At 44.5% G+C, this 26,423-nt stretch overlaps 1 protein-coding gene across 8 annotated transcripts; it reads left to right on the top strand.

The window, feature by feature from the left end:
* The first annotated feature begins 415 nt into the window (after positions 1-415).
* On the top strand, positions 416-25,522 carry LOC144145369 (monocarboxylate transporter 14-like). Of its 8 annotated transcripts, none has more exons than XM_077676944.1 (6): positions 426-2,008; positions 8,336-8,589; positions 9,707-9,850; positions 14,598-15,575; positions 19,892-19,989; positions 23,435-25,521. In XM_077676944.1, exons 2-6 carry the CDS (start codon positions 8,367-8,369, stop codon positions 23,489-23,491), a joined length of 1,500 nt encoding a protein of 499 aa, XP_077533070.1. In that variant the 5' UTR covers positions 426-2,008; positions 8,336-8,366; the 3' UTR covers positions 23,492-25,521. The 8 variants fall into 8 exon arrangements, 4 of the variants coding, with proteins under 4 accessions (XP_077533071.1, XP_077533069.1, XP_077533070.1 ...); XR_013317486.1 differs by lacking the exon at positions 19,892-19,989 and having other exon boundaries at positions 427-2,008; positions 14,598-15,354; positions 15,438-15,571; positions 23,435-23,569; XR_013317485.1 differs by lacking the exon at positions 19,892-19,989 and having other exon boundaries at positions 428-2,008; positions 14,598-15,354; positions 15,438-15,575; positions 23,435-23,572.
* Positions 25,523-26,423: the final 901 nt, after the last annotated feature.

The following is a 26,423-nucleotide window of genomic DNA, read 5'->3' as shown; positions in this document are numbered from 1 at the left end:
CATAGCTGGGCTCTCTGCTTCAATGCAAGATTTGTTGCGTTATCACCTTCCCTGCCGCCACCGCCGCCACGCCATCGTCTGCTGCTATGTTACAAGTTTATGGCGTGATCACAGAAAAAGACGGCCGAGACCATTGCTTCTATGATACATAAGAGCAGCGAAGCGCTGCGCCTGATAACCGCGGAGCGCACCGATGTCACCGATTCACTCATTCGTCAAGCTCGACTTCAATCGGCGCTGTAATGAACCAAATAGTCACTTTTCTTTGTTATTTTCTCTTGACTTCGATCATGTGGTCCAACAGCTTACTAGGGCGAGTATGGACAAATGCCATGCATTGGGTTTTCTTTGTCATGGAGAGGATTGTACTGCTTATGTTGCTGTTACGGAAAACAAATAATTTTTATTTTATTGCCAAACATCAAAGCAAAATACTGCACGTTATTTGTATGCTCCATGATCGCTGACATGGAAGCAGTTGAAACTATAATTTGTTTCGGTAGGAAACATGCTTTAAACAGCGCGCATGCGAAACTGCGCCGCTGCAAATTGCCGCAAATTTCGCGGCGCCGTAAGTCGGGGCAATTTTTACCCTATTTTGCTTGTATTTTGCGACAAAAACAGTCGCAATTTTTAAGCTGTTAAGTAGCATTACGTCACTTTTACGCAGGCTGAAGTTGCCAATGCGTAAGGTAATCGTTCCCGCCAACTGTTTAAATTACGTCCCGCCTTCTCAGCCAATCACAAAGGGGGTGTGTATTACAAGCAGTATTGTTGTTGAATAGCAAAGACAGGCTTACGTTGTCATGTCCGCTGCATTTAGTCTGGTTTTTCATTGCCCGCTAAGAATTAAGCGCCTTTAGTAACGAGAAATAAGGCAAACTTTAGAATTGGTGTCCGTAGACGTCATAAAACGTCAAAATGACGACAGCACACACAACCACTTTGTCAACCGGAAGCACGTGACCAAAATTGAAAGCCAATCAGAAAAGACTTCCGGCAAATTGCCTGAATTGCCGGCAATTTGTGCAGTCGAGAATAGGGCCCAAGGGTAAATAAATAATGAATGATGATGATGATACTTTTCAATTCATTTTATAACGTTACCAGACTCAAAGATTTGGTGTAACAGTTCGCTACAATTTTTTATTGTGCGAGAAAAAAAGAGAGTATTGGGTTAGTGCGGACAGGGATGGGGGCGGAGTTGTATCAATGCTATCATCTTGTCGGACGCTAGGATAGGGGAGCAAGGACGTTTGATAGGTCTAGTATATAAACATGTAGAAATTACAACACGCGTAGTTGAAACAGATATGCAAGGTTTTCGCCTCAATATTCTTCAAATGACCATTGCCTAATGCTGGCGCTTCCGCAGAAACCATCGAAAGGCCTTGCTCAATAATTTCTTTGACGTACTTTCTATTGCAGGGAAGACATTATTACTGTTTTCATTGATCACACACACACGGAACAGAACACTGACACAACAAGGGTAAACACAAGTCTCTTTGATAACGGCTGCGGCACTCGACTGCAAGCCCTTGAGTCGGCGGCCCGTACCTCTCTGGTTTGCCAATGCCGGGGAGCGATACCCGGGAACGTAGGTTACACAGCAAGGTCTTGACAAGCTTCTCAAACAGAAGTGAATATTCCCGTTATCAATCGTGCCGCGATGCTAGAGTGGCGTCCCATCTTTACTACGCCGGTACTGAACGAATGCTGCGACGGAAGCGTGTTATCTTGACCTCCGCACAAGCCTTTCACACGTCGCGATCACAACTTCGGTGCGGTAAGCGACGAACTATCGTACGTTAGTCGCAGCCTGCTTTTACGAGCAACATTGACGTTTCAACTTCCAGCCACCGAGTGTGTGTTTTATGCTGAAGGCTTAGTACAATTGCCTTCCGGGTGACGGGGATTCGGAAGCCTGGATTTAACTGCTGCAACTCCGCCACGACGTGCCTCCTACACCGGGTGTTTGTCTCCAAGACGGTCAACGCCCAATCACGTGCGTATTTGCACCGCGGCGCTCGCTTCTCTCTGGTAGCCACCTTCGCGACGGTGCTGACTAGTCAAAAACTGGAGTCTTCTACGTTCAGCCGAGGTGTTTTTAGGATAGCAGATATTTTATTGTATAGAGAATGTTACATGGGCGTGTAATCGTGGCTTTGCGCTCATCACCGTGTGTGCTTCACCATGTGTCTACGGCTGGTATATACGCATGGCTAAGCCCATTTCTCAAAAAACAGGGGGGTAGGAGGGAGGAACCTTACCGTGAAGCAGAGTAATCGAGGTCAGGTGGGCATGGGCGTAGAAGACAGGGGTGTTTCGATCCGTCAACATCTTGAGCTGCGTATAAATGTTGTAGTTTTAGTCTGCTGTGCTCTTGGTAGCGCGGTGTGAGATTTCCGAGATCGAAGTAAGGAGAAGGGTGCAGGGCTATGAGGCTCGACAAATGCCTTTACCTGTTCTGAAATTTTGGACGTCGAAACGAGGCCCCATGACTTTCTGAAGCGGCAATGTCACTTCTTTGGGGAAAATGTATACTTCAGTGTTTTGCATTCCCGTTAAGCGGCGGCGAGGTATCAGATGATAAACTCACGCAGATGTCGGCTCAGCCAGAAACTAAAGAACGAGAAATGCAGGCTGCTGCGCAGGTGCGCCTGACCCATGACAGGTACCCTTATTGGGTATTGACAAAAGTGCCAACGCCAATACCTGGATACTACACCTGCCGGGTCATTTGTGCAGCACCTAATATCCACAAGAACACCTACTTTCCACATGTCCATGTTCGGGATATTTTTCTTGGTTTAAATCGACTTGTTTTTGATACAGGGTATGAAAGATTATCTTCGATAAGTCACCGTAATCGCAAAACATTAGACGACGAACGTCGCTGTAGGTTCCATAGTGTTGGGTGGTCATCAGGGATCCGTTGTGAATATTATTTGCTGTAATTTTGTTTTATGGGCGAAGCCCTTTAAGGGCTAGGGGTGTCGGCGTGTCATGTCGTCGTAGTATCACGCAGTCACGGTCCTAAAACATCGGGACACTCGTTTTACAAAGCCTCGCGCTGGAACGCAAAGCGAACTAAAAGAACACACCTGGACACTCATTTTCAACGCCTCGCGCTAGAACGCTTCGTGCTTCAAAGACACAAGACTTACAGCAAAGCTGTATGCCTCTACCCGAAAAACAGTTTCATCTCAGTGAGCGAAAATGCCAACGCACCAAGAATACACTTATACGCTGCATGCTTCGGCCTTCCCCCGGTTTTACGTTAGTAGAGATAGCCCGGGATCTCATTGTCTACTCTTTCGCAAAAGCTCGCATATCAGTGCCACTTTAGAAGTGGTTTTTTATTTAATGAGGCGCAGCAATATAAGCAAACTGCTTATAAGCAAACTGCGGAGCAATATAAGCAATATAAGCAAACTTCCCGTACCGACACCGTTTGTAAATGTTCGACTCGCTGTGGCATACAGCGCTTTGTGAAATGTTTACTGCTGGCTACCAGTTGATGACAATCCGGGTTTCCCTTCAAAGTATAGTAGTTATGCTGTTATGGGAGTTTTGTAATAATGCGACTGTTAACGCTTTAATGGTGTAATTTTTAATGCTCAAAACAAGGAATACAAACATCTAAATCTGAGATGTTAATGCCCAAGCCCGAGCGGTTCATGTAGAAAATCTGGACGCTGCTTGAAGCTGCACGATTAATCTAGAAAAGCCGTGGTGGTGTATTGCGAACACGGTATTCGCCCACGGGCGTCTTAGGCAGGATAATTCAAAGTGATTGAAAAATAAACTAGAAAGCTTTTTGCTTTATTTCGTGGCAGCCGCTGTATTCCGTGAAGCATAGTGTGTGTCTACGTCGAATTCTGGACGTTTTCCGGAGTGCTCTTCCTATTTTTGGAATGTTTTACAAATTCTGCCGGCTACTCGGCGTGTGCAACTGCGTCACGGCTGCTCGGAATGCGCAGCTGCGAGTCGTTACATATTTTCAAGCGCAGACCACGCCTTCGTAAACGCTCCGCCCGTGAAGTTCGAGCTCGCCGTTTTCAGTGCGATAATTGCTTCGAGACCTGCCTGAAACATCTGGTGTCAGGACTGTTTACAGCGCTGCCACCACGGCACCTTTATGATAAACGACTCTGATTGACAGTGCCTGCTCTACCGCGGGTTAACCGATGCGCAAAAAAGCGATCTGAAGTGTTGCTTTTGCCGTAACAACGCCTATACGATGAGTCATTAATTTTTTGAAGTCGACACATTCTTTTGTGTAGACGCCGTACAAAATGAGCAATGATGCAGATGATTTTTTATTTTTTTTTCACCGGCACTTCCTTTGTGCATTAAATTGTCATTGCGGTATTTTTTGTCGCGGTGCTTCCTTGTTTTATTCTTTCTAGATAGTGTGTACATTTTGTATGCATTGTCGTTTACACGCTGTTTTTGAGAGTTATATGCATGTACTGAATGTGATTTGTTTTTCATGTTTGACTTGTACTTTACTTGTCTCCTAAACCTACTCCCCTCTATAATGATATATTCCCTGAGGGTACAATAAATAAATAAATAAATATGACAATATAATTCATGCCGGCTGGAGGATTTCAAAAAAATTCCCCGCATTTCCCCGAGGGGAAGAATGTGAAAGTGCGAATGCACGAGTTGAATTTGCGCGGTTCGGTAATGTTCGCGAAAGAGAGATCACACGCACACACACAACTACAAAGAAAGAAATATGCATTTATTCACAGACACCTATTTGTGTTGTCGTTGTACTTGATTGCTAGAGCGGATCTCAGCTTTGAAATTTCGTGTCAGTACTCCTTTAAGCGGGTGCATTAGCCCTTCTCACGCCCGATTCCTGGCCAATCCCCCACGTGGGTATGTGCCATGCATGTCGTTGTACTTGATTGCTAGAGCGGATCTCAGCTTTGAAATTTCGTGTCAGTACTCCTTTAAGCGGGTGCATTAGCCCTTCTCACGCCCGATTCCTGGCCAATCCCCCACGTGGGTATGTGCAATGTCAGCGGCCAGGCAGCGCGCGCCCATCTCCCCCCGTTGCCAAGGAAGACGAGGAGATTCCTGGCCAATCCCCCACGTGGGTATGTGCCATGTCAGCGGCCAGGCAGCACGCGCCCATCTCCCCCCGTTGCCAAGGAAGACGAGGAGCGCGCGCACCCGCAGCTGTTGCTATGTGGACGGACGGCGGTCGCCGGAATTCAGGGTCGCTTATAAAGTGCATTCGCACTTAAAATTTATTGACAGTAGGCGACTAAAAAAATGTGTTTATGAAATCGAGAACTTGCGGAGCGCTCCATTTCTTCACCGACAAGCAAACTGAGGCAATATAGACTTAACTCCGCAACACGTGCAAACCAGTAACACATCAGGTGTTTGCACTGGTAAGAACAAAAAAAAAAAAAAAAAAGAAAGAGTGGAGAAGAAAGTTGCCGTGTTTAAGGGCACAGGGTAAGCCCTATACTTCCCATGCATTTTTGGCCATATTCAGGTACATTTTCTTCGGCATCTAAGAAAGGTATCTACATAACTTATATATCATTTTCTTTCAAATTTTGTGCTCTTTTAACTATACTAGAATTATGAACGTTCTTAAAAAATTCAGTTTTTTATAATTTTTTGTCCGTTAGTACCTAAATTTTGGCATTATTTTAGTATTAAAAGTTGTGTACCAAAAAAACTGTTACGTGCAAATTTTCAATTCTAGTACAGCAGGTGTGACAAGTTATGTAGATGACAGGGAAAAAAATAACTCGTTGTCTTGGAATATATAGGAAATAATGGTACCTATGTAAGAAAAAACATTGTTTTGAGATAATTGAGTTTAAAGTAAAAAAAAGGTGAAAAACAATACTTTTTTGCCATAAACACCACTGGAGCCATTTATTTAAAAAGCACCAGCTTCATAATCACTGTCAAAATCATTATTTTGCTTTTCACCCGGTCGTCTGTCCTTCCTTGACTATTTTGTGCACCATCCGTACAGATCTGTTCACAAAGTATTTTGCTTGTGGTCAACCTCTTTAAGCCACTTGATGGTGGTGTTGTGTTCAGGTTTTGTTCTGAATGATTTCAAAATGCTGGCTCATGCATTGCTTCATCATTTAATGAAAGAACAGCATCTAATGTTGCAATCATTAGAGTGTGAAGCCCAAAAAAGATGTTTTTTTGTGCGCAGCTTCGAAGGGCAAAGCAATTTCCTAATACAGCTGGTTCCAGAAAACCATTTTGATCTAAAACGGGAAGTAGTTTGATGAAAAAAAAATGACAATAAACCCCTGAGAACATTCTTCAGAGGATGTGGGCACTTACTACTTGCTTACGGGAAAACTGGTTTTTAGCGAGAAATAAGACTTTTTAAGGCAAGTGTGAATATGGAAAATGTGCACAAGGAATTGAACTTCCCTAATTGCGAAGAAAAACAAAAAGTCATTTTTTCAAAATTTCGCCTTACCCTGTGCCCTTAACGACTTCGAAGTCGTCGGAGTGGTAGCGAATTTCCTTGGTTGCATTTCTCTGTTTCTCCAATTAATATTTCTAATAGTTTCTACATTGCAGCAACAATGAAACAAAAGAGTGAAAACTAAGTAAAATGAGGGACAACAGAGACACTGGACTGACTCTCAGCAGGACTTTATTTGAGGAAAATGATGCACTTACACTCGTACGTCATGAAAACAAAACAGAAAAAATGGCCGCGTATCTGCTCCTTTTGTTGCAAATGTCGACAACATACGATCCTCTTTGTCGACATTTGCCAAGCAAATGCCTCCGTTCCCTTTCCGGCTCACCTCTCATGCTGTTCCTCTTCAGTCGCGCTACTCCAAGGTAAACACGCTAAAGGTTTTGTCAAGCCGATTTAAATTTACCACATTCGAATCCTCCAGGCCGGTGCCTGGATGCCAGCGCGGCCGTACGGCGGAGACGCGCGTGAATCGAGGCGCCGTACTTCAACATTTATAAAACCACGTTGCCCTAGTCCACGTGCGTTCCAAGCAAAACGTGGAAACTATCTAGTGGAACCTTGCGTAACTGTTGCTACTTGATTTTTTTTTAAATGCTGCCAAAAGCTGCAGTGGCGTGGGCGACTGTGTGAATTTTTTTCTCTGCAGTGGATGTTGCAATTCATTTCGCAAAAGTCAAGTATCTATGATTTTTTATAAAGAAACACTGCAAATATCTTTTATGTATTAATTTGCTGTCTTATATTTGCGTAATGTCTTGTTCTTGTTCAACAATGTTGACAAGTATGAACATTACACCGGACTAGGACGTTTAGATTTGGCTGTGAGTATATGAGACGACCTTGCTTCACTTTGGCCGGGTCGCTGAATCGAGTCACAGACAGGCAGACAGACAGACCAAAATTTCGGCGTTTGAGTAGCCCAACGAAGACTATCGTCTTTAAAAGTGCAATCAGAAAACAAGCTGGCAAAAAATTGCACGTATTACATCGCTAAGAAAGCTCTCAGCCTCACGTGCAGTGCTGATACGCAACCATTCTTGGGAACGGTGTGGCAGAATATAAACTGAACATTTATCGCGACGTTCACCAATTACACGAACTTCCATATTTTTTCGTGTGATTCCATCACGACTAAAATGGTGGTTTTATAAAAATCTTGGATGCAACGCACGTGCTGGTATGTGATTGGAGTCAAGGGGTCGTGTTACAAGCAGTTCCTGTTACCTGCCGCAAAATTAACACGCATTCGAGTTCCGCCCACATACCGTTTATCCCGGGTCAAACGTTGATTACAAATCTGAGGATGCGTTTTACGCCACGGCCCTTCTAGGGCGCATTCGCAAACCCAATAGCCATCCTGTGCTATTAGGCACGAATGATCCGCTATATTCTGGGAGCGCAGTCGATAGACGGGTCGTAACAGTCAAGTTCATCGTCATCCTCGTCGCCGATTAACGTTCAATGCTTAACCGTCTCGATCTTTACTATTGTTATTAACATTCTCCGAGCCCTTCTTCCTGTGTCTGGTCGGTAACGTCCTAACCCTTTCCCTTGGCGGGGCATCAAGCTGCTCTTAGCATCGTACAGTGTGGATAATTGAGGGAGGGAAGCATTGCAATTTTATTTTTCAAACGAGATGTATGGAGGTAGTGGAAGCTAAATAGAAAAACAGGCAAGAAAACACATTTGTTACACTACTGAAGGAATTTCAGTAGCATAACCTCGACTGCCATCGCAGATGGCTCATGTCTGATTTTTAATGCAAGTAGCCCAGGTATGAAGTACCATCAGGGAAGCACTACAGAGTTTCGGCGCCACAATGCTTGACGTGCGCAGGCGCGACCAGGTTGGGCGTACCTGCGGACGCATGGCGAGAAGCCGAGAGACCCTCAAGGCTGACCCATCCTTCGGGCTCGATTCGACCTGGAGCTGGGTGACGGCGGCCTTCCTGAGCTGGGTATTTTGCGTGGCCATGATTGCCCAGCAAGCCATGGGTGTTCTCTTCTACGGCATCCTCGACTCGTTTGGCGTCAACAGGCAGAAAGCTTCTTGGCCAGTCGTCCTGAGTGGAAGCCTCCTCAACCTAGCAGGTTCGAAAAGCAGTCTTCTGACATGAGCTTGACGTTAAACCCTTGCTTAAATTTTGCCCAATATGGTGACCTGTTTTAACGCCAAAAGCTCTTCGGCTAGTTTGTTCTTAAATTTGCCTGTGCTGGCGATGGAGGCCGCGCTGAAGCATCACTCTTTGGTTTTCCGTAAAAGCAACCGTGCCGCCCGTATCGTGACAATGCGCGCCTCAGCTAAGATGAGAGGAAAGGAGGATCCTCGATAGCCCCCAATTGACGTCATATATCCAACTGGTTACACTCAGTCAGTTTTCAGACAACAAAGCAAAGAAGACAAGTTCTTGTTTCACTCTTGCAAGGGGCTGGGTTAGCGCAGTTGGTACACACTTGGCTCTATGCTTCGACAGATAAACGTGTTTTGCTATTTCTTTACAGCGGCGGTCATTTTTGCACCATTCTTGTTGACGCCGATGACAACGGGCACTTCTCGCCTTTGATGAGGCATCTAGATTTCCAATTAAAATATCCTGGCAGAGCGCTGATGTTACTTAAATTACTCCAATTTTCAGCGTACAGTGGATAAAGTTTCTAAGGGAATTAGCTTCTAGTTTTTCTTATCCCAAACGCTAACAGGGAATCTAAATCTGCTTACTTTGTTTCTCCGCTTGACGCCTGAATCCGCTCGAAAGCCCTGTACTCCATCGATGGAGCGAAGTTCTATTTTATTTGCTCCAGACTCCGCATTCAAAACACACGAATCGATGGGAAACTTTGCTCTTAATGGGTTAATGTCTTCTCGGTACACTTCCTCACAGCAAAATTCGTCGTAACACTTCAAGTTGAAACTGTATACGTGAAAAGTTCCCCCGTGACAATGTTATTTATACGACGTCGAATAGCTTTTTTAGACGGGAAGCTATGTGCATCAGGACACAAGGGGGGTGGGGTCGAATTGAAGGTTGTGTATGGCGTAAGGCACCCTAAATTCTATCATTACCCACGAGTTATTTTCGCCGAAAATTCAGGGTTTTGTTTGGAAGCAATGACGTGTCGATGAGCGGACGCTTCAGAAGAGAACACTGCGCTCCTGGCGCCCACGAATCCGATTTTCTGCAATGTGCCTTACTTGTATTCATTGCAGGTCCCCTGTTTGGATATCTGTGCCAGCGTTTCTCCTCGCGGTCGGTGTTGTTCGTCTCAACTTTCGTGGCGGGCGCATCGACAAGCATCTGTTGGTACGCTACAAGCGTGCTGTTTCTCACCATCGCGTATGGCATCGTCCACGGTAAGGTCAAGTTGGACTCGGAGTGCTCTGAGAACAGCTCTAATAGAAACTAACAAATATGGCTTATGGGGGCGACACGTATGACTAGGCAAACGTGCTTCAGATCACATTTTAACTCCACAATAATGCTAAAGACCGAGTTCGTTTTACTAGTTTTCTAGTAACTTCGCAGTCATCCGCCACATTAAAACACGGATAATTTTTAAACCAATTCTTGTTCCTATCTAAACTTGGAAACCTTGGCTACTTTCCGCAGTCCGAAATTAACGTTGCACAATTTACTGCCTAAAATCTAAAGTGTGCTTCAGGGCGTTAGATCTCAGCGTCAGCATTCGTGCATACGAGTACATGGCATTCGAGTACATCGAATGCATCGCCCGATAGTTGCACTGTAAAGCGTACTTGAAATTAGCCTGACTGTCGCCAAGGCATTGTGCGGTGCTTACGACTACAATTAAACGATGCACTGCGACGCCGAATGAAAGAGCCTTTAGTAGTACCAGAGTCCTTCAAAAAGCATTGAAGGACTCTGGTAGTACCCTAGTTTCTTTTCGTACGTCCGTGCACACAGATGGGTGATTTCAGATAAGATCGAAGAATGGGTGGCTGGTCGATTCTTCAATTTGCTTGAAAATGTTTGTATCATCTTGGTCATTCTAATGTCGAAGTTCGGAAATATTTTCCACGCGAAAAATTTGCGTTACTGTAAAACATTTTGGAACGCAAAAAGGTGGGTCTCCCCTGCAACATGCGCGTGCGCCTCGGCCAACTTTAGCGACGTCTTTCTACGAAAATATCTATGAGGGGCAATTCGTAAATTTTATGTTCAATTTACTTCTGGTGTACATTTCTTGAGAAAGAGATGTCGCTGTCAAGAGTATAAAAGGTTCAGAGGGAAATGTCGAATTCGGCTCAGAGCGCAATTTAGTTCGAAATTTCAGTTTAAATATTACAAAACTTTTTTTAGTTACAACCTTCACATTTTTCAACGGGTGCTCCACGCAGTTGTAATCGAACAAACAAACAGAAATATTATAATTGCAAAAAGTATGGTTAAAATGCAACGAGCACGCACGTTTGAAGAAAAACTTAATAACATACATTTCATATGCTAATATAACAACTTCGATTTTCTTTCTCAAATTCTCCCCCCATGGAGGCATTTACATGTACTCGCATTATCAGCAAAAACATGTTGCATAATTTTCTTCCTGGAGCGTGTACAGCGCGAGAGAGGAGCCCTATCCGCCCCGCTCTCCACGACGTACTGTAGTGATCGCGACGTCCCACAGATTCGTATAAATTACGCATGTTTTGTGTAAAAGGCAAATGATCCCTTTGCGGACACAGTAAGTGAGAATGTAACAGGCATTTTAACAGGTGAGAAAAAAAAAAGCATTTTAATGTCCACGTTGGCACCATAACAACCAATCTGCGCCCAATTTAAAGACTGCAGATTGGGGGATAAAAACCACAGAACTCTTAGGCTCAGCCCCATGTTTAAAAAAGTGTTCTATCAATTTTTCGAACCTCTGCCAAGATGTTGACCACTAAATTTACTTTGGTTAGAGGTAGAAACACCCTGCATTCACAAAGTTTAAATTGGGCGCAGATTGGTCGTTATGGTGCGAAAGTGAACATTAAAAATTCATTTTTTTTTCTGTTCCATGCGCACTTAAAGAGATCATTTTACTTTTATTTAAAAAATACACAATTTATACAAATCTCAGGGGAGTTCTATCACTACAGTACGTCGTGGAGGGCCGGGAGGACGGGGCTCCTCGCTCGCGCTGTACGCGCTCAAGAAAGAAAATGGTGCAACATGTTTTTGATGATAATGCAAGTACACGTAAAGGCCTACCCCTGAAGAGAATGCCCAAAAAATCGAAGGTGTGTTTTAATGGTGTGTCAACTTTGTGTTTCCAATTTTTTTCTTCGAATGCAATTATAGTATTCGGCGTGTTTGTTTACAACTGTAAGAAGCACACGCGACTAAAATTTAAAAGTAGTAACTTCACTACTGTTATGGTCCCTAGAAATATTTGCTAGTCTGCCGTCTGCGCGCCCATAGAGTTTCTTATTAAGTATATTGTAAGAAACGCTATGCCCGCGCCTTCTCTATGGGAGGCGTGTCCACGCCGCTGATGCACGCACAGCGCTGCGCAGAGGGCACTGCGAGCAATCGGTGCGCCCGAGGGATCCGGCCGGTCGGAGCGAGAGCGGCCGTCGGCCGGCCTGTGCCGCACGCTACTGCCAGGGGTACCAGGCGCGCATCGTGGTTTGTCGGCCACTTAGAGCGGTGAAATTCAATGGCTCGAGGTACATAAGCTCACAATTGAAGCTGCGATAGAACTACTATCAGACCCTTTAATTTCGCCTCCCGAATTATTCGTTAATCGGGCTGAGGAGTCTATTTGCGGCCGCTGACCTTCGGGAGGGAGACCGAAGGATAAAACCGCAGCAACTAGAGTAGCCGTATCGCTGCCGCCGCTGGAACCATTATTTCACCTAATGTTGAGACAGTGAGATCACGTTCAAAGAGAGCCCGGTGGCGCCAGGCGCAGTGTTTGTTCCAATCAATTGTGAAAACTACTGAGTTATCCCCGAACGTCAATCATTCAAGGTGGTCGGCATGCATGTAGCCGGCCAGTCTAGCTCGAGAAAAAGGGGAAAAAAGCTGTAGTGAAATGCTTTCCCCCCGAAAAAAACCCGTTCCTAAATACTTCAGGCAGAGCCCCAGGGGGGGGGGGGGGGTAAAGCAAGGCATATGGTACTTGGACTGTGGCCATAACACAAATATTCTCCTTTGTTGCTTTCCCCACGTGCGTCTCGCGATTCTTCACTTCGAGTATGCGGGCGATCAAAAAAAAAAAGCTATCTGCAATGAGGAACGCAAGAGTTAGTGTTTAACAACCTGATTTTGTTAAAAATAGGTTTCGCGTGCCCCTCCAGCTAGCACATTTCCCAAATCGTGGAATTCACAAAAATTACACGCGCGCAAAATAAAACGTTTGATATAGCACAGTTTCTGCCTGTTGATTAAAAGTGCCAAGAAAACATCGTATGCATGCGTACACACGTAATATTTTTCTTCGGCATTTACATTCAACAGATATTCCAACTAAGGAAGCAGCGAAGACGTGCGGTGGTGCCTAATTAATGAACGACGCGAATTGGTTAGATCCCATTCAAGCTTCAAAGCATATATTGGAATCGCAAACAGAGATAAGTCAGGATGGTTCCAAAGGGCCGCAAAAGAATTTGCGGAGCGCCCACACAAGTATTTTCACGCGTTTACATATCCATGGTAGTGTACGGCGGGGGTATACACAAAACGCTTCTTTGTTAGGTAACGGATTCAAAATTCCGCGTGATGTGCCCCAGCTAGCAGAAGATGCCGTGCCGACAGTGTTTCCGATGCCCCGGAGTAAGTGTCGAAACCTTTGAGGATAGAGCGCAGCGACACGATTCCGTGGTTTGCCTCGATCGTTCATAATACGCGAAAGCGTACTCCCATTAACTCATGCTTCGGTAAAAAAACTCTTCCTATTCGTAGGAACCAATTTATTCCGCTAATCTATTTTGTAGACAGAAACGAATAGAGGACGAAAGCGCGCAGTCAAAATCGGCTGAAACCGCCCAGACCTACTTACGCAGCACGTCGGAGCGCCGTCCGCCGCACTTCTCGCGGCGACACACTGGCCGGCCGCGCTTCGATTCCCTGCAGAGCCGCCGCTGCATGCATCACGGAGGAGTCCCTTTTGCGGCCGGCGGACGGCAGACTAGCAAATATTTAGGTTCGAAGAAAATTGCGCTCTGAGCCAAATTTGACGTTATTGCGAAAAAATTATATTCTTGATGGAAGAAAAACTTTTTTTCAGAAAAATGTGCACTAGGCTTTTAGGATAAATTTAGCATAAAATTTACCAATTGCCCTTCATAAATATTTTTGTAGATAGACATCGCTAAGTTGGCTGAGGCGCACGGGCATGCAGCAGCGGTGGTCCACTTTGTGCCGCTTTTTTTTTTTCACACTTAGACAACATTTTCCCCCGGGAAAATATTGCTGAATCTCGTGTTTGGAATAATGAGGGAATTATATCAAAATTTTCAAAACAAATCGAAGACTACTACCAGCCACCCTTTTTTCGTTCTTATCTGAAATCACCCAGATGTGAAAAATGCAATGCTGCAGTAAGTTTGCAAGTTCTGGAGGTTGAAATCAGGCGCCACCGCTTCCAACAAGGTATTCACGACTAGTTGGCCACAATTATTCGCTGACAAAATAGTATAACTTTCCGGTTTCCAGCATAAGTTGTTTTCGTAGCTGCAGGAAGTCCAAAACATTCATCATGGCCTGTGGATGTAGATAGACACCACTGGAAAGAGCAACGTTAATGAACATGCCATTGCTGCCCGAAATCCGCGATTCCGTACTCCAACAGGGCACACAATTTCGTTGAAAGAAATGGCAAGTCCCATGCCTGGCCGAATGATCTCGAGGTTGATCTGCCCCAGTCCATATTGATGTCTTCGTACATTGCATATGTTCAAGCCTGGGATTTATGAACAATGGGTAGAATCTACGCCGTTTTCCATAAAACGATTTGTTTCCTCGCTTATTACGTTTTTTGTTTACCCACCTGGGGCATTCATACTATATATCATTTAGTGCACTAGACGGCTTTCTCATGGGAAAGCCTACTGTCATTTGTCTGCCTCCACGACTTCCTCTTTTGTGTTGCAGGGCTGGCAAGCTCGGGCACGACGGTCGCTGTGAACGTCCTAGCTTCGCAACACTTCGAGCGGCGACGGACAACTGCCTGCAGCATAATATTCACAGTTTGTGGACTGGGAATCCTATTTGTACCGCCTCTAGCAGAGTTTTTTCGTGAGGAGTATGGTGTCCGTGGCACATTTCTTCTCCTTGGAGGTCTCATCTTCAACGCCTGTCCAGCGGTTATTGTTCTTCGAAGCCCCGTATGGATGCAGCTTTCGACCACGGCACCTGACACCAGGAACCCCGAACTTCCGGAAGGAACTACGGATGTTACGACTACGCGGCTTCTGCCTGTACATAGTGTCGACGGGGAGATTATTTCCGAAGAAACTGGAACGAACTCACGCGGTGCTTCTAAGGTAGGCGCCGCCGAAACTAACGTCGCTGAAAGTGGTGCACAAAATTTAAAATTTCTTCAGGCGGGGCGCCCTCCAACAAACCACGCCAAAATAAAAGTAAGTAATCAATCAAGCTTCACGGCCGTGGCGGGCCAACTTTTCAAAACGTTGTTTATTGTCAACAGCTTATCGTTTTCAGTGGTAGTAGTATCACTGATAACATTTATGCTGGTATCTGTGGACATTGCTACAGACAGAGGTGTCACTCCTTCACGTGCTGTGTTTCTTTTGAACGCCTTTGCAGCGAGCGACATTGTGTTCAGGCCCATAAGTGGCATGGTCATTGACTCGGGACTACTTAAACTGGAAACTGTGATGCTTGCCGGGTACGTTCTTCAAGCACTCGCCTTCGAACTGTTTGTGTGGGTTCGCAGTTTTCCTATGATGTTGGTGTGCTCCACGCTAATAGGTGTCAGCAACGGAGCTAGAGTCTTTCTCCAAGCACCAGTCCTGGTACGGGACTTCGGGATCGAGTCACTACCGCTCACGATGGGCGTAATGTCCTTCTGCATCGGCATCGCGGGTTTGGCAAGACCGCTTTTGGTTGGTAGGTGGTTTCTTTCCAGTATTATGTTATTTTGACGTTCTGTCGTTAAAAAATTAGAAATTCTCAGAGGAAGTCCACCAACGCTGGCAAAAAAGAAAGAGGAAAAGTAGAAAAAGTCCTAGTGAAAGTTTCAGAATTCCTGGTAATCACGTGAGACCAGTATTTGAATAACAATATAGGAAACACATAATGCGAGGCACAGTTATGCTATTTAGCTCTTTTTTGTCTTTCTTACAACAATTCTCAAAAAGTGCCTAAACTAGACGCTTGTTGTGGAGGGATCAAAGCTTATGGTATCATATAATTCTATGCACTCGATCTCGTGAACGCTACCATTTTTATACAGTGAACATACCAATTCGGGTAGTATTCCCAGCTAACATGACAGGCCACACATATCGTAATGAAAAGAGCCATTTCACAAAGGCCTTGGCGTCCAGGAAAACAAAAAGGCAAACGCAATGGTCTAAAAGTAAAAGGTGCAAGAGAAGCCTCTAATTTTCGCAGACGTGTAGAGCAAACAAGAGAAGCCTGTAATTGGTGAAAACGCGTATCGCGTACAGTAAACCAGACACACATATCTACAAAACACTAAGGTAACATTATAAATATTCCGATGACTACGTTAGTACTATCTTACCTACTGGTGATCTCTGTCACTAAGCTAACTGGGAAAAATACTTTTGGTTATTATAAAACATCAAAACTAAACAATGTGCATTTTTGGTTAAATGAACGCGTTATGAAAACACGGCGTAACACTGTTTCGTCGTGCCCTTTTACTCGGGATACTCTAAATTGCGTTCTCTATCTGCAAGCTAAGGTGCTATTTTTTTTTCTACTCCGGACTACCAAAGCTGGAGTGGTAGTTAACTTTTTGTGCTATTGCGTAGATTGCTTATAGAGTTAACCATTGGCAGCCATCGACCTCTAAACTTTCTATTTGTCCTTACGATTTGCTTTCTGAAAAACAAAGGCGGTAAAAGACTAAAGGTTCAAAGTCTGAGGAAGACCTCGCTCAGGATGAGAATCCACATGATAGCGAATTCCTATGCATTGCGAACAGCCCCACTCTTAAAAAAAGGTCGTGGCACTTACTAACAGAACACTAACCAGCTACTTGTCCATGTATTAACTAGGTAATTAGTGGATAACCTAGTAAAAAGCTGAGCGCGACAATGTCAGCGCGACATACACACATTCAAGACGTACATATCACACTTAGACAACCAACAAATAAACTGAGCAAGAAAACGAAAGGAATACCGGAGAGTGAGTACAACTTAGTTACCTTAGAAATACACATGCTCATCTTGCTTTTATAGCCAGCAGCGGAAAGTCATTTGATAAAGTTGGTGGACTTGTCGGAAAAATAAAATATTTTAACGATAATTTCAGAAATATGGATTTTAATTTGAGCATATACAAGTGAACATGCGGATTTGCAAAAACTTTTTAATAGTGATTTTAAGTGGGAAAAGTGCTGTAGTTATTACGTTGAATAATTCATAGAATTTTGTTACTGTCAGTGAATCTTAGTATTGTAGGAAAGGGAGCCGTGGACTCGGTTATGCGCTGTGGCTCTCCTACATTTATTCAGGTCTGCAGCATTGCTTACGCTGGCCAGGCACCGCTGATGATGATTGTGGCGCTGATGATTACGATGACGATGGTGTCGCTACAGTATCAAACAAGCAGCGGTTACTAAGTGCACGTCTAGACTAGTAACGGTTCCACACTTAGTGGCAGGACCGACGTATCGTTCTGGGGGGTAGTAAAGTTCGTAAGGAGTTAATAAATGCAGCCGTTACTACACTTTTACGAGATTTTTTTTATGGGTGCCTGATTTAAAGGAAGAACATAGGAAAGCAGCTGCATGCTTACCATTTCTGCAGTACAAAACACAACGTTCATGCACGAACAAATATTTGCAGAAAACCTAGTAGGTATAATGAATTAGTTCCACATAATACATGAAGAACAAAAAACTCCGCAAGGCTTTTGTTTGCCCGTTGTTCCAGTAAACACTGACTAAAAAAATTAAGACATTTTAATCAACGTGAATTCTGTCGGAAGTGCGGAGCCATGGCGAGAAAGACGGGCTTTTGGCAGTCTGCATTCATAGGACCATCCTACCAACGCCGCTTGTATTACATTTCCTGACACAGGAGGCGTTGCCCCTACTCTCCCGCGAAGAGTGTCTGTGGCACCCTTTCTTGACTAATTTCAGTATCACCCTGGCGTTGGTACAGAAAGTAGTTCAGAGAGGGTGCCGCAGCCACTGAAAAGAACTATAAAGAGACACTTGCCTAGCAACGGCAGCGTCCATGGCAACAGCGCAGCGCGATCACCCAAATACTTTGCATATGAGTAGCGTGTGCCTCTGTGGTGCAATAAGAAAGACATTAGGTGCGTAACCCCAGGGACCCATGCTAGGGGAAGCGGTTTTCTTTTCGGAACCTCCGTTTGGGGGAGTTACACCGTGACTCAGGCTGAGCTATGACGACAAGACGGGCACTAAGATGCTCCGCACTTAATATTTTGGGTAGAATGGCATGAGCGTAATTAACCAAGCATGTTTTGCGGGAATATTACTGGCTAAAATGGTTGAATAAAAAAGGGATCTGATCCTTCCTGCGCATTCGTTACAAATGTGTCCTCGTAAAAGGCGGCCACTCAATTATTTTGCGAAGTATGTGTTGATGTATGTCAGTATAAGGCCACCCATGAAAAGTTTATTACTTTTGGTACGTACAGAGTAGTCAGAAGTCATTCATTTGATCACTTTTACATAGGGATGTTTTATTAATATATGCTGCAACAGAAACCTTTGACCTGCGGCTGTGTTACTAAAATACTCTCAACAATTGCTTCCGTAAATAAATATATTTACTGTAGTCAGTCGTAATAGATGTTCCCAAGATAAGATATTAAAACTTAGAGTAAAATGCTCTGCATGGTTAAATAACGATGTTTATTTACGCAAAAAAGGGTCAACATCACGATTTTCTTCTAGAAAACACTGTTTTGCTGAAATGAGCTATTGATAGGATTATTTCAAGATGAACTGCAATACATTAACTCCCAGAAAAGATTTTATTCGCTTTCTCCCTTGTTAAACTGTTTTGACAAAAACGGAGCATGTATATGGAACCTGCATGACAATAATACTGCTTGCACTTCAGCTGAGCACACTTCTTTTTCTACATCCCTTTTCGTGACATAATTTTAGAAGCAAAGGTTTCAGTCCAAGACTCACTCCTTTGCTATTGTAGCAACTGCCAAAAGGGTTCCTAAGATTAGTGCACGTCCAAGCCTTGTTGTTCTGCGTTTTCGATTAGTAAACTAACCTTAGCCTAGCAAAATGTACAGCATTATAAACTACTTTCAACCACAGTCACATGCACAGCACTGTTCATTGACACAGGCAACGCCACCGGAAGTCAGAGAAAGCACTGATAGGCTTGCAAAGTCTGTAACATGGACTGTCGCCGATGCCATCTTGGCGATGACTCGATCAGAATGTTATCTTTCGGCAGGAAACTCAGCACCGAGTAACTTCTGTGCTATAGGCCTGTGATTGCACATGGCTATGGGGCACTCACGTCATTCGATAACTGTGGCAATACGTTAGAAAGTATTAACATCAAATTCTTTGCGAAAAGGGGAAACATAGCTTGATATGCGAATGTCACAGATTGTTTAACTTTAAACGCTCGCAGACGTGAAAGCGATAAGTAAATACGTCTCTAAAATCGCCATTGCACCAAATGCGTTCACCTAGAAGTGGTTTAGGATAAAGGAAAGTTGACTTAAAGCTTAACTGCAGTACTCTGCACCAGCAGTTTATATTCTTTATTTAGTATATTTATTAGGGAGGACGAGTCGACGTTGTTTGTTATACGAGTTATGAATTTTTAGTATAAACGTCTTCAGCTAGATTTTTGTCTACGATGCACTGTCAACAGCAGTTACAAGCATAGAACTTTGTGCTGACTTGACGATGTATCTGGCTGTACAACATTTCTAACCCCAAATAACCCTCACATACCCCAAAGCGCTAAATCAAGGGCATATGAGATGTTTATGTCAAGAGAATTACAGTGATATTCGAACAAAATGTGTGCACTTGGAAGTTGCGCTTCTAAGTGTGGCATCCTTAGAGCTTCAATTGACGATTTGAAGATCCAGGTCATTTCTTTACGGGTCTACTGACGGTATACTGCTCTGTCACTGATTCAAACGAACAGTGCAAGCGCTGACGAGCATCTACAATATCCTGAATGCTCGCTTCTCTTTTTTCTTACTTTTTTCAGGTTACTTTCGAGATTACCATGGGTCGTACGACGGACTTTTTCACATCTTGGCCGCCGTAAACGCTCTGCTAGTTGTCATCTGGGCAGTCAGGCTTGCTGTAAGAAAGAGAAAAAACCGTCATCGCTCTAAGTAAAACTAAAGCAATTAACAGCAAATTTTTCGCACATATCTTTTATGAAAACGAGGTGACTCGGCGTGGATACGCTTGGACTGAATCTGGGTGCCAAGCTGCAAAGCCTGACTGGGAGAAAAAAAGAAAGAACAAACATATGTGAACAACTTGCTGTGCGTTCACACGCCGGCTTTTCATACTGTCCTCGCCTATTGCTTGTTAAAGTCTATTTCGTAAAGAACGTTAAGAATATGAGTTGCTTGATTTACGAGGAAAATATCAGAATTGTGTGACCCCTTAGCCAGTTGCAAAATTTGCCTGCCTTTAGCGTGTTCTTGAAAAAAGGAATCTCGCAGAGGAAAGTAAGGCTGTGACTCATTTCCATGAGGTAAGGGCTGCCGGCCTATCGTCCTCATTTGCTCGGAAGCGAAAGCGCTGATGTCGTTAGAGGTTTTATGGCGATGGTACGGCAAGAGGCGGAGCCGCAGTGACTGTGCAAAGAAAACTAATAAAGACTAAAAGGGCCTATTTGCTGGCCCTGTTTTTTCTTGTGCTGCTTTTGTGTGCACTTGCGCGCGCGCGCGCGCGCGCGCGTGCGTGCGTGCGTGCGTGCGTGCGTGCGTGCGTGCGTGCGTGCGTGTGTGCGTGCGCGCGCGCGCGCGTGTGTGTGTGTGTGTGTGTGTGTGTGTGTGTGTGGGGGGGGGGGGGGGTAAATGGGTGGGTGGGTGGGTGAGCGTGTGAGTTTCTTTTTGTCTTTGTGTGCGTGCGTGCGTGCGTTTGTACGTGTGTGTGTGCGTGTGTCACTGTGTGTATATGTGCGTGTGTGCGAGCGTGCGTGTGTACGCGTGTCTGTGTGTGTGCGTGCGTTTGTATGTGTGTGCGTGCATCTCTATCTCTCTCTCTTTCTCACTCTCTCTCTCTCTCTTTCTCTCTCTCTGTGTATGTGTATGTGTGTGTGTGCGTGTGTGGGCACGTGCGCGTATGTGCGCTTTCGAGTTGACAGCGCTGCCGCAGTTATTTCGAAAATGAAGCGTTCTCTGTTAAAAATTTGCGTCGCATTGGGTTTACGAAAAAAAAATACCCGGTTAAAAATATGGCCTCAGGGGCTACATAAAAGGAACGACAAAAGCACGACAAAAAATCGTCGCAAACGCTGATGTTAACAGCGAAGCTGTCTAACGTTCCCTAATCGTATAAGGCTGAGCTTTATAAAACTTCTCGAAGCCAGCAGATCGATTTCCAGAAGCTGAGGGTGGCTAAGTGGTTCTCCGAACAGTTCAGAAACTATCGCCAAGCGCACTCGTCTGTACTCCGTTTCATACATAGCGTGCAAAGCTGCCAAGAATAGAACCGTTATTGGCCTTTGAGGAACGTAAGGTGCAAGGCTTCCCAGAGCAATAAACGGACAAGTGCTGTGAACTGAATTATTATAATTACGATTTTTCTAGTGTTATCTGGACAGACAAAGTTTACGTACCTGTACTGCTGCTTTCAGTGTTTGCTAAAAGACGAACTCAGGGATAGCGCCTTGTGTCCAAGCTGAATGCGGCGAGACGAGCACGTCTGAACCAACACCGGCTTTAGATAGCGACCTGTCCAGGCTCGCCGATTCCGCATGCCGAATTTGTTATTGGCTGTTTGGGTTTTTTTAGTTATCCCCGACATTACTGCGCCTAGTGGCGCCGCATTTGGCCCCCATTTCTGCGCTGCATACGCGCTTGCTCTGCCTCCCATAGTTGTTATTCCGTCTTTTAAGGACTAAGCCCTTCAGGGATGGGCTGTTGGCATCTCCTGTCGTCGTCGTAATTGTCGTCAGATGTAGTCACGGTACTACAATACCAGGTAACTCATTTAGGCCTCGCGCTAGAACGTAACGCCGACTAATAAATTAACCGCGTATCTGCTCCTTTCGCTGCAAATGTCGACTAAAGACGATAATCGACTGGCGACCCTGCAAATTAAAATGCTTCACTTCTCTTTCCCGCTCACCTCTCATGCCGCTCCTCTTCCGTGTGGTTCCTCCCAAGATAACACGCTAGAGGTTTGCTCAAGTCAATTTAAATTTACCGCGTTCCACACAGCTCCAAGTCGGGTGTCTTGATGACAGCGCTACCGTACGGCAGACATGCGCATGAATTGAGGAACCCTACTGCAACGTTTATAAAACCAGTTTGCCCTACCTAAAAAGCGTTCCGAGCGGAACGTAGATCCTATATAGTGGAACCTCTAGTTGCTGTTGCCATTTGATTTCGTAAAGGCCGCCAGTAGGTGGTACGAGCAACAGCAGGCGACGGTTTGAAGAAATTGGCCGGGAACAGGCCACTCTTGATTTTGGGCGATTTCAACGTGCCACACACCCTATGGGGATAAAAATTTCAATCCAAAAGGGGAAAGGCTTTGATCAAAACTATGGAAGAGCTGGACGTTTCTCTAATCAACGATCCCGGAGTACCCACAAGAAGAGGCAACAGCGTCTCCAGAGATACACCACCAGATCTGTCATGGCTCAGCGGAAGGCTGGATATCTCGTGGAAGTGTGAGGACAAGGATTTGGGCTCTAAATACTAAATACCATTCTGGTATTTCTCTTAATTATATTCAGAAAGTCAGAAATGGCACCCGTCTTGTAATATGTAAAGAAAAATGATTACCTAATGCAGTATTTAGGTTTGTTGCATTATTTATTCTACGAGAGGTTCTCTCACATAATGTGGGAGCGTCTGATTGATACTGCAGTAACCAGGTGGCAGGCAATGTGTTAATGCGTGCTTGAGCAAACCCAAATCATAAGAGCATATCCGCATCCAATGCTATTGCCCGGTGTTCAGTGTACTGCGTAAAGAGACACACCCAATTAACACTCCGTTGCCGTCAAGCAGGTCAGAAATCCGGATGTCGGAATGTAAATGAACAGTAAAATAATAGCAACTCAAGACGAATCACTTTATTCTGAATTAAAAGCGGTTTTATACCGTAATACGGAAGAACTAACTGTTAGAATAGAATGTATCTCCCATTTCATGGGTCTACAGGGGAATGGGGTTGTCAAGATGCAATTTTTCGGTTTTTTATACGCGTTATCAACCATAAGAACTAAAGATGGCACTGAACATTGCTCAGAACCGATCTGTTCAAAATGCATGGTTATTTATTTTTAATCAGGAGCTTTACTTTGCACTCGGTAGGCACGCGATTGGCAGTAGTTTTTGTTACCTTGCAGTCACAGGCCATCCGAGGTCAGATTTTGCATGTTTGCAGATCGGCTAAATTAACACCACGTTTACAGCAACGATCCCTTATAACCTCAATTATGGGCTGCTTGCGTTCAGCTATAGAGAATTTTATCGTAACTCTTCGTTCTAACGCCACCATAGAATTGGTCAGTTCAGCCACAGTTGCAGTCATTTACGCACTCATTTCTATTTTCCAGGTTACTTCCGGGATCATCATGGGTCCTACGACGGCCTCGTCCGCATCTTGGCGGTGATAAACGGGGTCCTTGTTGTCACTTGGGCAGTCAGGCTTGTTGTAAGGAAGCGGAAAGAGCACTCACTTAAAGAGAAGCTGAAGAAAGCAGCATCAACTTTTTCGTAGATCTCCTCCGAAATTTTGGGAACCACTTGTGAATGTGTTACCATGACAGTCATGCAGCACTATGAGGCAACACTGCAATTAAATCACCGGACACCATTTGAATGCTCTGGTAGATCTCCTCGAGCGCCCAAGAAAAATTCGACAGCGACTAACAGTGTTGCCCACCCATAACAATGGAGCCTACAGTGTTGTCCACCAATAGCAGCGACGTGATCCAGTGATGTGAACCAGTAACAATGGTGTCTACAAGGACTACATTGTCTACGAATGCGGGACTATTGCGACCGCCGTTATGACAAGTCGCCGGCAGCTGATCACCTGCATTGTACTTCTGAAAGTGTTGACCCTATACGTGACAATCACTATCAGTTGCCTTTCATTTATCACATAAAGGTGTTGTGGTGCAAAAATAGTAATGCGGACTGATTTTTTGTGAATTAGTGTTTCCATGAGAAATAATGCTATAGACATGTAAGCCTCCAAGAGCATTGAAATGTCACTAATTGTCTCTTTGGTTTGTTTTTATTAGCCGCGAAACATGCGTGCATACATACATACGTAAGTACATACATACATACATACATACATACATACATACATACATACATACATACATACATACATACATACATACAAACATACATACATACATACATACATACATACATACATACATACATACATACATACATACATACATACATACATACATACATACATACATACATACATACATACATAAACAAACGTAATAGCAGACTCAATGGCTTCGCGTAGAAATCAAGTACCAAATCAGCTCGCAACAGAGACATACGTTTCTAATAGTTCCCTTCTGTGTCGTTTTTGTACTAAGCACAGGGGCGACCACCCTACCACACTCTCCCTAACACGTGGTATGAGGTATTTTATTTATTCTTATGGTAGGCAAGTTCATGTATATAAACTGGCAAGCGGAATCCTATGCTCAAGAGCATGATAAGTAGCGCCAATGCACGATCGACGCAGGACAAAGGGGACACCGACAAGCTCTATACTTCAACCGTTTATTATCAAAGACTAGCCCCGTGCATTTATTCCAACAGTCTTTGCTAATAAACAGTTGAAAGTGTCGCGCCTGTCAGTGTCCCCTTTTTCGTGTGTCGATCGTTCATTTTCTCTACTTACCATGTTCTTAGACTGTAACAAATCTGCCAATCAACAAGTGCTTCTGTGCTATAAGTGTTCACATGTGTGTAAAAATACACCCAACCATAAAGACCAAACTTAACTATAACCGAGTTAGCAGGACAATTCAGTAATATTAGGACGACGCTAAATGACAAACACTTTCCCCATAATTGACATATCACGTGTTTTTTAGGTGTTTGAGCTATTATTCTTGGACAAACGATGGTGTCTTCAATAGGAAATAGAGCCGAGATTATACTACTTTCTGGGGACCGAAAAAAAACGTCGTAACATTAGGGCATCCTAAAATGCCAACAGCAATCAATACGCCTATAAATAGTTTTCCGCAACGTATTTGCAACAAACCTTACTGTGAACTACTAACTAATGTTTTGCAAGACTTGGAAACCGAAATCACTAAAAAAGGCAACGCGAAAAAAATAATGCACTCCAGGTGCAAGTCACGCTGTATTGAAACAAACATTTTATCGCAGTCTAGTACCGCGATTCCCTGCAGCCAGTACGAATCATGGCACACATGATCACGACATAGACGACATTCGCCCGAGCCTGTCAGCGTAACCGTGTTGGCGATTCGCTGCAGAGTGGGATAAATGAACACTTGCTGGGTACTACCCCTGCGACAGTGGCGCAGCGAGAGGAGACGCCGGCGAGGCAGGGGGAAAGCAAAGGGGCAGGGGAGCACCTCAACAAGTCGAATTCAATTGTGCTCGTATGTTAGTACAATAATATCCTTGGTGGAACGTGCCTTTCTTGTTTCCGAATAAAAAACTTACTACCTTTCGTCTGCCGGTCGTTCATGCGCTGCACGTGGGTCGTCGGATAACGCGGGTCAGGCATGAAATCGCGTCGGGTAGCCCAGGTTTCTAATAGTTTGTATGTGCGGGGACTTCACCGGGCCTAGACTAGGCTGCTCTAAAAACTCTGGTTGTTGCAAGACCCGGGAACATAAAACCGGAGTTACACTGTACTTATTAACACTCATGTACCTTTTAAGTCTTCCTGTCGTTTGTGTCGTCACTAAGAACTGCTTGCGCCGCTGGAAATGATGTGGGGACAATATGTCGTTCCTACCACTCCGGCCACATGACGGTGCCTTTTCTCTCCCCTCAAACACTATTTTTCTCCACAATGCCTGCTTCATTCACTTCCTCTTCGTCCTTTCTCTCTCTTTACCCCCAGTGACTCAATCCTACCTTTGTCCCTCTCCGCTCTTCCCCTTCCCTAGCGATACTCATTTCCACACTCGACGTTTTCTACAATTTTCTTCCGATGCTCTTCCCCGCGACACCCTTCTCCTCTCCCTCTCTCCTCTCTCTCATCACCCTCCCTTTTGTCTCTTTCACTTTTCTGACCCCTTTCTCACATTTAATTTTACCTCTCCCAGAATCTATCCCTCTGCTTTGCTTCTCTCTTCTTCAAGTTTCCTCCTTAGCATGTCCTTACCTGTTAACATCCCCCCCCTATACTCCCATACCCTTTCCCTCTTGCTCCCTTACCCCCATTCCCCCCTTTCCTTCTCCTATCATCTGCCTCTTCCCGTTCCGCAAACTATGTTAAATTCTTCCTGTTGTTTCTCTGTACATCCTCCTCCGCCCCGTTCTTTTCATTTATGGTGTTACACAGATTGGAAATCT

Source organism: Haemaphysalis longicornis, unplaced genomic scaffold (assembly GCF_048455015.1).
Source record: "Haemaphysalis longicornis isolate Haplotype H1 unplaced genomic scaffold, Haemaphysalis longicornis Haplotype H1 scaffold_7, whole genome shotgun sequence".
NCBI classification, from domain to species: Eukaryota; Metazoa; Arthropoda; class Arachnida; order Ixodida; family Ixodidae; genus Haemaphysalis; species Haemaphysalis longicornis.
The sequence above is the reverse complement of the archived record's forward strand: the minus strand, read 5'-3'. Positions and strand labels throughout refer to the sequence as shown.

Coding starts and splice junctions, on each gene's coding strand:
- LOC144145369 (XM_077676943.1), top strand. CDS start 8,367: ATGGCGAGAAGCCGAGAGACCCTCAAGGCTGACCCATCCTTCGGGCTC. Junction 8,590..9,706: donor AAGCCTCCTCAACCTAGCAG/GTTCGAAAAGCA, acceptor TATTCATTGCAG/GTCCCCTGTTTGGATATCTG. Junction 9,851..14,597: donor CGCGTATGGCATCGTCCACG/GTAAGGTCAAGT, acceptor TTTGTGTTGCAG/GGCTGGCAAGCTCGGGCACG.